This window comes from Gracilinanus agilis, chromosome 3, assembly GCF_016433145.1.
Source record: "Gracilinanus agilis isolate LMUSP501 chromosome 3, AgileGrace, whole genome shotgun sequence".
NCBI lineage: Eukaryota > Metazoa > Chordata > Mammalia > Didelphimorphia > Didelphidae > Gracilinanus > Gracilinanus agilis.
In genome coordinates, this window is record NC_058132.1 from 227,321,477 (window position 1) to 227,337,754 (window position 16,278).

General features: G+C 35.2%; 1 protein-coding gene across 2 annotated transcripts; it reads left to right on the forward strand.

Moving 5' to 3' along the window:
* The first annotated feature begins 1,349 nt into the window (after positions 1-1,349).
* Positions 1,350-13,461, forward strand: ORMDL1 (ORMDL sphingolipid biosynthesis regulator 1). Of its 2 annotated transcripts, none has more exons than XM_044666451.1 (4): positions 1,350-1,406; positions 2,950-3,130; positions 5,971-6,122; positions 11,789-13,461. In XM_044666451.1, exons 2-4 carry the CDS (start codon positions 2,957-2,959, stop codon positions 11,922-11,924), a joined length of 462 nt encoding a protein of 153 aa, XP_044522386.1. In that variant the 5' UTR covers positions 1,350-1,406; positions 2,950-2,956; the 3' UTR covers positions 11,925-13,461. The 2 variants fall into 2 exon arrangements, with proteins under 2 accessions (XP_044522386.1, XP_044522385.1); XM_044666450.1 differs by lacking the exon at positions 1,350-1,406 and adding an exon at positions 2,591-2,610.
* Positions 13,462-16,278: the final 2,817 nt, after the last annotated feature.

Below are 16,278 nucleotides of genomic sequence, written 5' to 3' on the forward strand. Positions count from 1 at the left end.
TCTAGTTTCAGACACTTCCTAGCTGTGTCCTTGGGCAACTCACAACCCCCACTGCCTAGTTCTTACCAGTCTTCTGCCTTGGAACTAATACACAGTATAGTTTCCAAGAAAGTTGATGAGAAGGGTTTAAAAAAAGTAATACCACGGCAGCTGGGTAGCTCAGTGGAGTGAGAGTCAGGCCTAGAGACAGGAGGTCCTAGGTTCAAACCCGGCCTCAGCCACTTCCCAGCTGTGTGACCCTGGGCAAGTCACTTGACCCCCATTGCCCATCCTTACCAATCTTCCACCTATGAGACAATACACCGAAGTACAAGGGTTTAAAAAAAATAATAATTAAAAAAAAAAAGTAATACCTCTCCCAGTGTACTACTAATCAATGGTAATCAGGGATAACACAAAATCACTGGTTTAGGTATGGGAAGGATCCTTGGAAGTGATTTAGTCCAAATCTCTAAGGTCATGATATAACTGAGGGCATAAATTCTTGGTGTGTACTTAAATACACAAAAAAAATCCATATTTTGGCACTTATGCCAAAATACACACACCAAAAGTACAAGATGAGCTATAGTTGTGGGCTAGGTTTCTTGATGGGTTGGGACACCCATTGGCTTCCGGAGACAACAGAATTCGCCAGGTCAAGCCCTCACCCTAATTAAAAAAGCTGAATCTCAGAGGTCAAACTACATAATGCTCAATATCCCTTCATGCGGCACAGCGGTGGCGCGCGCTCACACACAGATACACATATCACACACACACACACTCGTTCACTCTCACACACAGATACACATATCACACACACACACACACACAGATCACAGTTCACTCAGATCCCCTCTCTCTCTCTCTCTCTCTCGTGGTTTCCCAGGGCCTCACTCTAACTACAAACCACCACGTGCGCACTTACTCATTCACTGGAGATTACAGAAGAGAAAATACAGGAAAATAATATTGTCATTTGTCACATGATACCTTCTTCTCTGGGAATCGGCAACTATCAAATGGCGGGAAAACTCTACTTCCTCCTTTCCTTCAGGTCTTAGCCTCCGCCTCCACTCGGACCTCCCCTAACTCGGTACAGTCCTGCCGGGCTCCGCCTTCAGCTCCGAAGGGCGGGGCGAGCCTCCAGGAAGCCCAGGAGCCCCGAGGCGGATGTGAAGACGAGGGAGGCTAGCCCCGCCTCTCGCGCTCCCAGGCAGCATCTGATAGGAGCTCCTGCCAGACAGTCGCGCTTCCTCGGCGTTCCGCTCCTAAAGCTTCCGTATACGACGTTCTTGCCGGAGGGAAGAGTTGAGCTCTGGCTCCCTGGGGCCAGCCGGCATCTGGCCGGAGCCGGGGTACTTAGCCGGGACACGGCCACTGCCGCGTACTGCCTGCTTCCCTTGCTCTGTACCCCTTTTGAGGTACGTTCCCACGGACGGGGACGGGAGAGAGACAGGCTAGGAGAACACCAAGCCTGGGGCTGGGGAGTTTGAGACGGGCCAGGAGCCCTGCCTATGCCCGTACCCTTCTCGAGCCGCATCCTTGTGCTAGCCCTGGGATACCGGGTTGTAGCAGGCCGAAAGAGGAAAGGATCATCCCTGAGTACGGCTGCTGTCTCCCTCGCTTTCATTACCCCGCACTCCATCTCCCACTTCCCCCTGGGATCCATCCTTCTAGGTTCCTACAGCCTGCCGGGACACTCGCGCGGGCTGAGGCGAGCTGGCTGCTGCGGCTGCGGTGGGAGGGGGGGGGTCGACCCTTGACCTTTAATCCTTTCCCTTACCTAACCTGACTAATGCGGGAAATGCCCTTTCTGGCTGTCTTGGGAAGATTTTCTGATCCTGGTAAGAGTGAAAAGTCTGGCCTCAGTGTCATTTCTTTTTTTCCTGTAGATTTTACAGGATAGGATTTAGAGAGGGAAGAGTTTCTATGATCGAGTTACATTTTTCCTTAGTTCGTGGTAACTGCCTTTTAGCCTCAACAACTGGATGATGCATGTTGTTTACACCTTCGCATCTGGAGATAACTTTTTGCTGGGGCTTTTTCTGGGAAAGACTGAAGGACTATTTGAATATGTTCTAGAGATTCCCGGATCAGATAGATACAAATTGAACTGTATGCTCTCTGAGGTCCCTTCTCACGCTTGAGATTCTGTGATTCCATACTTGACCAGTTTCCCAAAGCACTGGTATAATGGGGAACGTGTTTGTCCACACCAGGGTGTTTTCTTTTTAAATTGACCCTACTCTGCTTTTCCCCACCCATTCTTGAGCTACTAAAATAATATTCAGATACGAGGTTTTTCTGTAACAGTATCCTTCAGGGGATTGTGTGTGTGTCCGCGACTGCTTTCTTATTTTCAAAAGCAGGCATTCTGAGAAAGGTGATCATTTATACCTTCATGTGAGAACAAAAGAGGAACATGTTTTTTGACTTAATGTTTAGAGGCAGTAAATATTTGTCGGTTGTTAGAACTTTGTTTTTCAAATAAATTGGACTTTACCACAAAATTAAGAAAAAAACTTTTCCTCTTGAATTTTAAAAACTTCTAACTAGCTCTTGTGTTTCAAGATTTCAACACTTGGAGAATTATTTCCACTTAATTATGCCCTGCAACACTTGGAGGTGGCTTTTTCAAAAAACATTTATCTCCATTTGATATGTAAGGAAAATTAATCCACATTTTCCATCTATTTGTCATATAAGGAAGGTTTTGAGGGGAGCAGTCTTGTTAGAAGGATATGAGTTTGTGGATTTAGTAATCTGACAAAGGTTCTTTACAGAAATTATCAGTGCTTGCATATGCAAGACACTGTTATAAGTCTGCTCTTTTCTCCCTACTTTGAATAGCAGGGAGATTAATGACCTTGATCATTCCTTTCTTGGCATTTGAATTAGTGTTATTTTGAAGAATCTATTCATCTTTTTAATGATATATTGTTTCGTTTCATTGCTTTCCTGCAGAGCAAAAATGAATGTTGGAGTTGCTCATAGTGAGGTAAATCCAAATACTCGGGTAATGAACAGTCGTGGTATGTGGCTGACATATGCATTGGGAGTTGGTTTACTTCATATCGTCTTGCTCAGCATTCCCTTCTTCAGTGTTTCTGTTGCTTGGACATTAACAAATATAATACATAATCTGGTAAGAATTTTCCCTCATTATAAAGTATTTTGCAAAATTAAGGATTTATTTATATAATTAGGAGGTAAAAACAAAGTCAAAATTTAAGGTAATCAGGAAAGTTGAAAAGATTTTTATTCTATAAATACTTTGTAACCTTATTTAGAGAATTTGAAAAAGTAAAATTTAAGAATAAGCTGAAAAATGTGTTTCGTAAATTATAGAGATGAAATTTAAGAAATATTTAAAGATCTGTTATGTGATCTTTCTTAAATAAAAGCCTGTTAGCAAGTATTATTTTTTCAGAAATAGTAATGGTTTTCTGCTGATCCCTCTATAACTCAATCCCTCTTACAACTGGTAGCCCTCATTTTGTAATGTGCTTATCAGGATTAGGACACTTTGGCAACACAATAAGACAGCATTAAATGGATTTGCATGGAGATCTAACCTTTTATATTGGCCTCATTAATCAGACACTTTTAACCTGCCTCTGACATAGTAATCCCAAGGCCAGCAAATTTATAAAGTTTACTTTTAAAGATTATTAAACCAATTACACAGTTTTAAGCAGTTAAAAGTATTCTAAAATGCTTTAGCATTCTAATGTAAGCCAGAGTGACTGAATTATTTAAACACAGGGGAACTGGCACTGTTTTTCACTTTTTTTTTTTTAATTCAGTTTGAATTTCTATACCATACACTGAAAATTTCCAGTAATTGTTTTCTTTAATAGCTTACCATTTGGGGGCAACTGGGTGGCTCAGTGGATTGAGAGCCAGGCCTAGAGACATGGGAGGTCCTAGGTTCAAATCTGGCCTTAGACACTTCCTAGCTGTGTGACCCTGGGCAAGTCACTTGACACCCATTGCCTAGCCCTTACCACTCTTCTGCCTTGGAGCCAATATACAGTATTGACTCCAAGATGGAAGGTAAGGGTTTTTATTTTTTAAAAAAATGCTTATCATTAGAATTCAGTACAACTGGAAAGATTAAATTTAATAAGCATTTATTGAACCTCAATACATTGCACCTCATATTCTGCCTTTTGTCCTTCAGTACCAAAGATCTCTTGCTAGAGCTGGAGAGTGTATATATTTCTCTTTGTTTTTAAGTAATTATGAATTGATTGTCTTCAAATGTGGAACTTGAATAAATTATATAGTTAATATAAATAACTTAAATGTTTGCATTAATGAAACACTGTTGTAATTGTGTATATAATGTAATCCTTCAGGTGTATGTGATTTTGTGTGTGTTTATGTTAAGATTGCAATGTAAAGATGTTTTGAAAACTTAATTGCAGCAATTAGAGGGCTTCTTCCAGAAAAAATGTCACTCTCATATTCTAGGACAGCACCTGTCTTCTTGCCAGTTTCAAGACCACACCTACTTAAAGTTGTTTAAAATGAGTCACAAAGTTGTTCATGCAGTCTCAGTTGAACAGCAAATCCTTTAAAATTGCTTAATCAGCATAAGCAAAGATTAGAATATGCTTTTTGAAGGTGAAGACTGTATTTAGGTTAAGTTCTTTAGCATGTATGCTGGCATCTCTTTTATAAAAGTGTATATGTTAACACAGACACTAACTTATCTCAAAATGGTGGTTTTAGTTTCTCTGTTGTTTAAAATTCTTTTTCCAATGAATTTGTACATATTTGGAAGAATACTGTGTTAGACTTTTAGTCAGAAAACTTTTATTCAGTGCTAGCTGCTCTAGTCATTACATTTCTAAACTGGGAATAGGCCAGTGTTGGCGAAACTGTGGCACATGTGCCACAGGGGGCTGCTCCCTTCCCCCTCTCCATGCATGCCTGAGGACATTTCTCACATGACCCAACCCCTCTGCCCAGCAGCCTAATGGGAGTGCTTCACATGCAATGTGAGGGTTGCAGTTTGGGCACTTGGTCTCTAAAAGGCCCGCCATCACTGGAATAGGCCAAAAGATTACATCTTTGGGTTAGGAGTCAAGGATTAAATGAAATAATATGTAAAACACTTCTTGGCTATTAAGTATTATGTAATTGTGAATTATAATCAGTTCAGTAAGTCACATATGAAGAATAAGATACAGATATCATTTTAAACATAGTAAATCAACGCTTTGCAAAAACTAATTTATGATGACTTTTCCCCCCAAAGCCATCTTGATTGCTGAAGTTTTTGATAGAGAAAACATGTTAAAGTTTAACGTTGTAAAAAGAAAAAAACTGATATTTACCATAGGCTATTTTTAATTTGGGGGAAAGCATTCTGACTAATGTTTCTAATAGAAGCATTTGAGGTTTTTGTTTTGTTCTAGTAGAAGCATTTGAGGTTTTTTTGTTTTTGCAATGAAGATTTTTACTTGCAACCTTTTTCCCCCCAAGAATAAATTTGGCTCAGCATAAGATTACCATTACTTCTAACCTGATAACTTTGGTAGAAATCCAGTGGCTAAAAATGCATCCTTACATTTCTAACTACTTGCATGCCAAATATGTAAAGAGGTTAGAAATTCTATGTATTCCACTATAAATTTATAAAAATTTCACTTTACTATTTTATGTTCTAAGTGTATGTTCTAAGGAGCTACAGACTATCTTACTTTTTATCTTACATCTTCAGCCTGGCATGTAGAGGGCACATAAAAAATTTTTGTTAATTGATAATGATTCAACAACAGATAAGGAAAAAGGTATTTTGGTTTTTTTTTGTACTATTTTGCATCACTGATGGTTTATCACCAGACTGGCCTTGACATTTCAATAATAATGAAATTTTAAAATTCAAGTTGTTAATACTGATTCTTTATATTCTTTCATACTAATAAATACAAATATTTTAAGTTTTTTTAGTGATACACCTCCTTTATTTTCTAGGGAATGTATGTATTTTTACATGCAGTTAAAGGAACACCCTTTGAAACCCCTGACCAGGGTAAAGCCAGGCTGCTGACTCACTGGGAACAGTTGGACTATGGAGTACAGTTTACTTCTTCACGGAAGTTCTTCACAATTTCTCCAATAATTCTGTGAGTAGAAATTACTCAGGATTTAGGAAAACTTGGAAGACGGAAGGATTATTCTCATTGTTTTTGAACTACTATAGGCATGGGAATATTATGAGAACCTTTATTTGAGCAGGTACATAGTTGATGCTGTTTTATAGCAGCAAGCATTGAGAGAGTGAAAGCACTGGAAGGGATATGAGAAAAGGGCATGACATAAAATGAATACACGCGAAATAAACAAAGACTGGGAATATCTCACAGCCTGCTTCCCATTAATCTTCCTAAAACATATTTTGCTTATATCAATCCCTCATTAGAAGCTGGCAATTCCTTGTGGCACAAATTCATTATTTATGCGATAGAATCTAAGCTCTTTAGGTTGGCATTAAAGATCCTCCACAATTCAATCTTCTTTTACATTATGCTACTGCTCTTCTCCGCAAACTCTGCTCCAGCCAAACTGGTCTACTTAGCATTCTTTTACCATATTTTCTGTATTCTTTTTTTTCATGCCATTCATCCTGTGTGAAATAAAACTAGTGTCTGTTTTTGAGCACAGTGCTAGCCTCTTTGGGGTATGAAATATAAGACATAATACTGCCCTCAGGGAGCCCCTCAGTGGGAATAGGGGAGGTGATATATAGTCATAATTACTCCAGTTTTTTCATGTTTACAGAGCACTCTCTGTTAGAACTTTTTGAGGTATACTGTATATTAATATTCATCTTATAGATGAGGAACCAGCTCAGAGGTGAAATTCCTTGCCCACAACCACACAGCTAGTAAAGGTTAGAGAGGAGTTTCCAATTGAGACCTCCTGATTCCAAATCTAAAGTTCTTTCTCCTGGTATCTACTTTCACATTCCTTCATGTAATTAAAATAAATGTATAGGTATACCTTGTTTTATTGTGCTTCATTCCCTTTACTGCACTTTGTAGATATTGTGAATTTTTTACAAATTGAAGGTTTGTGGCAACTCTACCTTGAGCAAGTTTGTGGGCACCATTTTTGTAACGACATGTTCTCATATTGTATCTGTGTCACATTTTGGTAATTCTTGAAATCATTATTTAAGTTGTTTTTCTTTTTTATTATATTTGTTACGATAATCTATGATCAGTGATCTTTGATGTTAGTATTATAATTGTTTTGGGGACCATAAACTGAGTCTATGATGGCAAACATTGATAAATGCTGTGTGTTCTTACTGCTCCACCGACAGGCTATTTCTCATCTCTTCCTCTCCTTGGGCCTCCTCATTTCCTGAGACACAAAAATATTGGAATTAGGCCAATTAATAACCTTGTAGTGGCCTCTAGGTATTCAAGTGAAAGAAAGAGTCAATGGATAAAAGCAAACTTTAATGTTGTCTTATTTTAAGAAATTGCCATAGCCACTCCTACCTTCAACAATCTCATCCTAATCAGTCAGCATCTGTCAACATTGAGGCAGACCCTCTACCAGTGAAATTATTATGACTTGCTGAAGGCTCAGATGATAGCAATTTTTAGCTATAAAGTATTTTTAATTAGGCATATGCACTATTTATATAAAATACTATTGTACCCTTAATAGAGAGGATAGTGTAAACAACTTTTGTATGCAATGGAAAACAAAAATTGCTGATTTTATCCTGTGGTCTAGAATCAAACTTCTGAAGTATACCTATACAAATGTATGAGTGGTACAAAGAGAACTTTAGGAGAACTTAAAAGAAGGAGGGAATGAATTCTTTCTACATATGTAAAACTATTCTTCCTTTAAGACCTTGCCTTTGCTAACCACCTAGGTAGTGTAGTGGTTTGAATTCTGGCTTCCTGCTTCAGATACATAATAGCTGTGTGACCCGGGGCAAGTTGCTTACCTTCTTTATGCCTCAGTTTCTTCTATAAAATGAAGGGATTGGATTCAATGAGACTTCTAAGGTCCCTTTCAGTGTAAAAGCTATAATCCTTTATGTCTGAACTATCATTTCATCTGTCTATATCATTAATCAATGAACACTGGCTTCTTTAGTACTTTAGATTTTTTAATCTCATCAATATGGATTTTCTTCATCAGTCTTTGCTATATTGTGGGTTTTGTATTGTATCTTCTTTACCCAGCTTGATTATGTGCCCCTAAGGACATGCCTTATATTTCTCTATAATAGTATATGTACAAAGGGCTTTCAGTAAGTGTAATGAAAATATAACCAAGTGTACCTCCTTAAAGTGTGAAATTAGAAGAAGATAATTATGAGCTAAATTAGTTGAGGGCAATGCTTCATTTAGGAGATCATTACCTGAATTTGGAGCTGAAAAAGTTAGGATTTGAAGAAAAGATAGGAAATCATCATGGTCTATAGGAACGTGTTCATATTATATAGCACCTTTTCTACCTATATATTTCATAGAGGTTTTGTACAAAAAGAAAATTACTACTTTTAGTTTTCTCTGATACTTTTCCTCAAGGAGATAATGACCTTAATGTTGAATGAAACTATAAGGCAACTAATATGTACTTGTATTCTAATAATACACAAAACCTCCACAGTTAAATTTAATTTGTGCTACAAGTATTAAGATCTGTTGTGAATCCATCTTACGAATATTATTATGCTTTCTATTCTTCAGAGTGCTTCCTCCACATTTTCTATATGAAGAAACTAGAATGCCAGGGAGATTGAGACTTGCCCAGGCATTACAACTACTTATTGGCAGAGCCTAAGGCTCTTGATTCCCATATTGCTTTCCATGTGAAGCAATAGGATGTGTCACTTTTTTTAATATTGCCTTAGGATTTTTACTGTTTTCTAAAGATATATCATGAAATTTTAAACTGTAACAATAATTTTAATTTTTTAAAGTTTAAAACATAAGCTAAAACCTTTCAAAGGTATGACATGAAATAACACAATAATAGGGTGTTAGAGCTCTAAAAAGATTATTACTACTGATGTATAAGATTACTGTATACACAGAACAAATATAGATAGTATCCTGTTTTGTATAGAATGAAAGAAGAGCAAGAAGAAGCAAAAATAATGGTCTTCAGATGTAGAAAAATATTAAGCAAGAAGAATAGGTTTAAACTGCAGAAAGAACAACAGTGTAAAAATAAAAGTTTAACAGTGAGCTCTCTAGAAAAGTAAATTATAAATTCCATTTGACCAGTTGATATTTGAGTGCTTTTATTGATTCTTGCCAAATTCTTCCATCCATGAGCCAATCTAAGGTTGCAGCTCAACCTGATTTGAAAGATGGATTTTGCACACCTATACATTCTTTTCACAATAAATTGTCATTAAATCTGATATGTATTCTACTATTAAATTATTTCTAACTCTTATATAAATTAATCTGAAACTTCTTTCAGCTTTAGCACTCCTAATTGTAATATTGCCATGGCCATCTTTTTAGCTTTTTGTAGTTACAAGACTTAGAACATTATTTGATTTTATATTATTATTTTAAAAATCCCTAAAATTGTTTAAATCAATTTCATGTTATATATTTTCACCTAAGTGGTAGTTTATTACCAATATCCATAGAAAAGTTAGTTCTTTAGAATGCCAAGTAGTTGACTCTAAGAAATCAAAATAATTTAAAATGTTCCATTTTGATAAAATATGTAAGTTCATATGTTGGATTGTATTTTCTAGTAACTATTCTGAGAAGGGCATCGAATTTATTCTTATTAAATGGAATGCCTTTAAACTTGACTTGATCAAATATTTAACATGAGATTTCTAATATAATTCTTTAAATTTTCCAGCCCTTTTATGGTGTTTAATTTTTGTACTTTCTGATAGTTGATTTTGACTGCAGTGCATTTGAAAATAATGAAAATTCTTTAAGAATTTTAACCATTAAGGAAAGGTCTTACAAGAAGTTTATGTTAGGGGCCGCTGGGTGGCTCAGTAGATTGAGAGCCAAGTGTAGAGATGGGAGATTCTAGGTTCAAATCTGGCCTCAGATACTTCCTAGCTGTGTGACCCTCGTCAAGTCACTTTAACCCCTATTGTCTAGCCCTTACCACTCTTTGGCCTTATAATCAATACATAGTATTGATTCTAAGATGGAAGGTAAGGGTTTAAAAAAAAAAGGAAGAAATTTGTTAGTCTCTTTGCCAAATCAGAATAAATTAAGAATGAGAAATAGGCAAATGTAACCTTCAAAGGATAGGTACATTCATTATCTAGCTATGCTATTCTATGCTGTTCATTTCCAGTCCTAGTAGTCAACCAGTTTTGATAATTTTATTTCAAGTTCTTTACTACAGCTTCTAGTTTGGTCTGATTTTTATTAAATTTATGATAAGTAGAATATACTTTATCCAGAAATATTTAAGTGATTAATTTGTTTTATTTCAGATATTACATCATCAAATGATAAGTAGAGTTGATGATTTAAATTGTGCCAAATGATAAATTTTAGGAAAACTTTCTAACAGTTTTGTAGCTACTTTTAGACTTTCTTCCTTACATTATCTTAACAACACTAGAACAAAATGCAAGTTTGTTTGCTTTTAAATATTCATTATTGAGACAACTATTATTTAATGTGTAGACAGTAATGTATTGAATAAACTCTGCTGAGATTGACAACAATAATTTTAAAACAACAAATAATATTACCTTTCCAGGAGCCAATTAAAACTGTGTTTTAGAGATAAATCACTATGGTGATTTTCTTAGAAATTATAGATGCTTCATCAGTCACAATATAGATTTTTGGCATTCTCTTTATAATCTTAAATATCTTCACCTCAGTTTCTTTTGTGATATTACAAAATTCTTGTTGCATTGTATCATGTATATAAATAATTGCCTATATCTATTACTGTCTACTTTCTTTTATCTAGATATTTCTAAAGATATTGGGGATAGCAGTCCAAGTGATTACTTAGATATCATCATGCACCTGGAAATTGGGAGGATGAGTTACTCTTAAATTAATTATCTAAGATATTTATTTACTCTAATGACTAGCACATGAAGTTTTAAGTGAGGGCAATGGATTAGAGAAAAGGATGTTGGTGTTAACAATACTTTTTATGTTTACTCCCTGAATAGATTAGAAATTATCAGTCCACACCAGAAACTCCTTCCTCAGTTATAATCACACTGGAACTGGACACTTTATCCTCTACCTTTTATTTGTGTCAGAACATTGTTTTTGCAGTCAATTAGGCTTCATTCTAACATTATCTAATAGTATGTGGGGTTAGAAGAATTTTTTGTTTCACAAAAACCAAGGTTTGTCATTTTAAACTAAATGTGTTTAAATTAAACAAAACAGTTGGAATTCATCAGTTTTCCACTTTTCCTGTTTAACTGGTTATGAGCCTCTTTGACTACAATAACAGACTTCAGATTGGAACGTCCAAAAGGCAATGTTTTTTTGTTTTAAGACACTGTAGGCATTCATTAACATAATTTAGTTAAAGATGGAATTCTTTTGCCATTGTAGCCACTGAATATATTAAATCCAAAAGGTAAATCTTTCATCTAACTTAAAACCATCAAAACTATATGCTAAAGTATTTTGTCTTACTTTTTTCTCCTTTTGCTCTAGGAAAGTAACTCCACTTTATTTTTTAAAACATTATTTCATTGAACTTTTCTTCTATTTTGCATACTTAAACAACAAACTGGTAAATGGCTGGTTTTTTTTAACCCTTACACCTGTTTTTGTTTTCACAGATATTTTCTGGCAAGTTTCTACACCAAGTATGATCCCACCCACTTCATCTTAAACACAGCTTCTCTTCTAAGTGTGCTAATTCCCAAAATGCCACAACTGCACGGTGTTCGGATCTTTGGTATTAATAAGTACTAAACTGAAAATGTGAAACTGAAATTCTGACCAAAATTTTGTGGCTACTGCTTTTTCTATAAGGAAGGAATAGGTAGCATGCTATGCCGTTTACATTGTAATGTGCAATGGGAAGTTTTTACATTCAAGGCCTAATACTTATTTGTATGCTATTTAGAAAAGCAGATTTTTATGAGAAGATGTCTCTTAAGTATTTAACAAGTCTGCTTAATTTCTGCAGAAGTTTTCCAGGAGAGCCAGGCAGGCCTGGCTTACAAAATGATTGACAGTATGGTGAGAGCAAAATAGCTCTGCATGACATAGGAGTCTTGAGGTTAAGAGTAGCTTTAGTTTATAATGAAAGGGCACTTTGTAGAAAGAATTATCCAATCAGTAATAGTCAAGTTGAAGTACATTTATATATGGACCAGAATCATCCTTTTAAAAGGTCAAATGTCCTATTCCTAAGACAGCCAGCTCTTTTTTGTTTTACAAATGTATTCTTTGTTTTCACTGGCTTACTGTTTTATATCTAGACCTGGTTAGTTCTGGAGGTATCAGAGGACTGGTGTGTCCTGGCGATGTACTTCCAAGCCTCATTAATAGTTTTCAGTATGGCTTCCTGCAGCTTTCTAGTGAGTCTTCAGCCATTAATTTTGAACAAATCAAAGTTCTGCTGGTTTTTTGTTGTTGTTTTTTTTTTATTTTTGTTTTTTTAAAAGGCTGCTAATTGAAAAAACTAATTTGAATCCAAGCAGTCTGAAATATGATGTGTAATTCTCTGATTTTCTAGTTGAACCATTTAATGGTTGAAATCTTTTATCTGGGGAAGGATAGTTAAATGCTAGATAGACAGTTATATAAGAAAATAGTTGTCTAGTAAAAAAATAACTTTCTCCAGCCATGGTACAAAGTAAGCTACTAAACACTGGGTTTTTTTTTTTTTGTAGTTTTGCATTAAAGGATACTTTCCCTCTTCTTTATCCATACCTTATCTATTAACTTTACATTCAAAATAGGTATCAATTTAAATGGTCAAAGGAAGTGAACTTAAAAGTTGTCATTTTAAGTCAGTTTCTCCCAGTCCTAATTGATACACATAATTCCCTGTTAAGATTTCCTCAAAATTTGTTGTTGATGATAATTAGCTATTACAAACATCAGAAAATAAATTATTGAAAAAATTAAACATTCCAAAATTCAGTAATTTTTGGAAAATAAACTAAAATTAAGTAGCTTCAAAGACTACTTAAAAATCACTTCATCCTAATAAAGCTGAACTGTCTTCAACATCTTGGGGAGATTATTGTTTGCATTGATAGTCTTAAGTATCAAAATCAGTTGTAAAATTAACTTTGTATGTTTTTATCTTTTTCCCACATTTTGAAACACTAATATGAATGGATGTGTTATTTTAATAAATAGATTTTTTAAATGGATGTAAGATTATTTCAACAGATGTAAAAATTGTCAACTTTTCCTAAAATTACCCTATACTGGTCTTTCCTAGTTCATTTTAAGTCATTTTATGACCATTAAAATTAGATTCTTTTTTACCTTCCTTATTGAGTTTCTTGATTTTAAAATCTTAGTTCAAAGGTGTGTCTAGCTTATTAGAATATTTCCTTATCCAATGTACCATAAGGTCAAGATGGTATCTGGCACTAAAAAAAAGCTTTCTTGACTTCCTTTCATATCATAGTTTAAACATTTTAAATGTTACCCTTTTAGAAGTTTCTGCAATTTACATACAGATTTAAAAGTGTATAATCTATTTTGAATATGATTTAGAACAGCTGAAGTTTTTGTTGTTGTTTACAACATTTTTAATACTGTAGCTGCTACCAAATAAAGCCTAGGATAGGAGCCCTGAGCAACTGTCTGTGGCCTTTACAGGTGACACAGAATAAAATTCCTACCTTTTTATCCCTCTACTATTAGTCTGGTCAGTCAACTTTATCCCTCACTTATATTACTTTACTCTGCTTATCCCTGTGCTTACTTAATCATTATTGTTTCTGTGTATACTGAATTATATACATTATTCATTCCAGGATCTAGTCTTAGGAAAATAAATCAGTAGTTACTATACATGTCCACAATAGTCCTTTAAAATATCTGGCTTTTGTTATAACTTTCTTGCATGGGAACCGACTGGAACATTTATTTTTTAAACTTTTGTCCTTGTCTAACCATCCTAAATTACTCAACAATACTAGTCATCTCTAAGTGGCTGGGCTAGCCATGAAATAGCTGGTCTCAAATCTTGGCCAATGTAAGCTGTAAAACAACTACTGCCTTCCCTTTTGTTTCTTTTCCCTCCATATCCCTATTCCCATTAGAATGCTTGACTTGGAAGCTTTGACTGATTCATTAGCTGGGTAACCATTGCCATTGGAGTTTCACCATTCTAACCCTTAATGTTTCATTATCTATAAAATGTAAATGATGAACATTTGCATTATCTAGCTTACAGGGTTATTATGGGGACTGTGTTTTAATAATTTATTTTTTGTCCCTTTTCTTGTTACTGTTGACCTTCATGAAAACCAGTGACAGTTTGTCAGGAAGTGGTGTAGAGTGGAAAAGGCATAGGTCTAAAATAAGGGTTCTGATTGAACCTTGGTAATTAACTTGCTATATGACCTTGAACAAACCTCTTAAATCTGTGTTAATTATATATGAAATGTAGGTATTCCCTATTCTTAATGTAGACCTTTATTTGAATGCAGAATCTGCCACCCATAAGCTGTGTGTCTGTGGACAACAGTCTTAACTTTTCTGGGCCCCATTTTCACATGGATAAAATGTAAATACCAATGCTGATCTTCATATTTGCCTTGTGGAGTTTTTTGATGATCCAATGAAATAAGGGCACAAAAGTATTTAATGACATAAGGTTAGCTAGTATAATCACACAATGCCTGCTAAAAATAATTTATGGACATTTCAGAATTTTAGAGGCAGATAGGGATGTTAAAGATCTTATTTTACACTTTAAAGCAGTGCAGCCATCCAGGGGAGTGGTGATGGCCACAGGTGCATCTACCTTTCCTATTAATTGCTATTAAAATTTTAAAACAATACAGGGGGCTAAATAATATATTTTCTGGAAAGGGGTGGGAGGCCAAAAAAGTTTGGGAACCACTGCTTTAAAAGAAGCTGAGGCTCAGAAAGATGAAGCATTTGCCTGAGGTCATACAGATAAATAGAAGATCCTGGTCTGGAACCTATAAATAACTTAAGCTGGTTAAAAATCTATTGCTTAAAAAGTATGTTTCATCCATCAATTAAGTTTTCTACAGGGATTTCATTTCTGGAAATAAACATTTGCAAATAGTTAATATGAAATAAAAGGAAAAAGATAGACTGGGCATCTATTGAACTATATAGGTAAGAAGGCAATTTTTAAAGTATTTGTTCTTCATCTATCCCAACAAGGGTTACATATCATTTCAAATTATCTAAAGTAATAATGTACAGTCTCTTTTCTGCTCTCCAACTATGACATTTTGTGGAAGAATAGTTTTATGTCACTCAAAATTTAGGAATATATGCTATAAAAGGATTTGTTGTGAGTCCATTATTACTTTGTTTACAAGCATTTATATTTAATTTTGGATGTGGATCTACTTTGTCATTCATAACACTAAACAGAATATTGAAGTCACATTTAGAAAACTTGATTTGTGAGAAACTGAAGTGGATAATGGCCCTGTCCTACTGTCTTGCTCAGAAAACTTGAAATAATCAGCTCAGTAAGATTTAAGACCTAGAATAAAATGTTGAATATCATTTAATTCAGTCCCCTCATTTTTAGATGAGGAAACTCAGACCCAGAGAAATTAAGATTGATCATAGGAATAAAAGCAGTCTTTAAACCCAGGTCTTCTGGCTTCAAATCCAGCATTTATTCTAATATGCCATGTACACCAGGCTACCCAACAAGCCCCTCATGAACTAATAATCACCTACCTAACAAAAACTTCCAAGGAGAATGAGGCACACAGGTTTGATATGGGAGACTGCCATTAGATCCATAGTTAAGTCATAGTCTATGGAGGGCAGGCCTGGGTATTTTGAATGAGAGAAATTTAGAAGTATTCTGACAGAGTTCAGAATGGAAAGAAATGGAAGAATCATACATTAATAATGCTTACTCTTTCTGAATATTAAGACAACTCATAATACATAAATTAGTCAAAATTCTTAGGAAAAACTCATTGAATCAAAAGTCATTTATGAGGGCAGCTGGGTGGCTCAGTGGATTGAGAGCCAGGCCTAGAGATGGGAGGTCCTAGATTCAAATCTGGCCTCGGACACTTCCTAGCTGTGTGACCCTGGGCAAGTCACTTGACTCTCATTGCCTATCTCTTAC

Bases quoted from the DNA above. Each gene is read 5' to 3' on its own strand.
- ORMDL1 (XM_044666450.1), top strand. From the start codon at position 2,591: ATGCCCTGCAACACTTGGAG. The intron at 2,611-2,949 runs GTGGCTTTTTCA...GCTTTCCTGCAG, and splicing joins ATGCCCTGCAACACTTGGAG to AGCAAAAATGAATGTTGGAG. The intron at 3,131-5,970 runs GTAAGAATTTTC...TTTATTTTCTAG, and splicing joins CAAATATAATACATAATCTG to GGAATGTATGTATTTTTACA.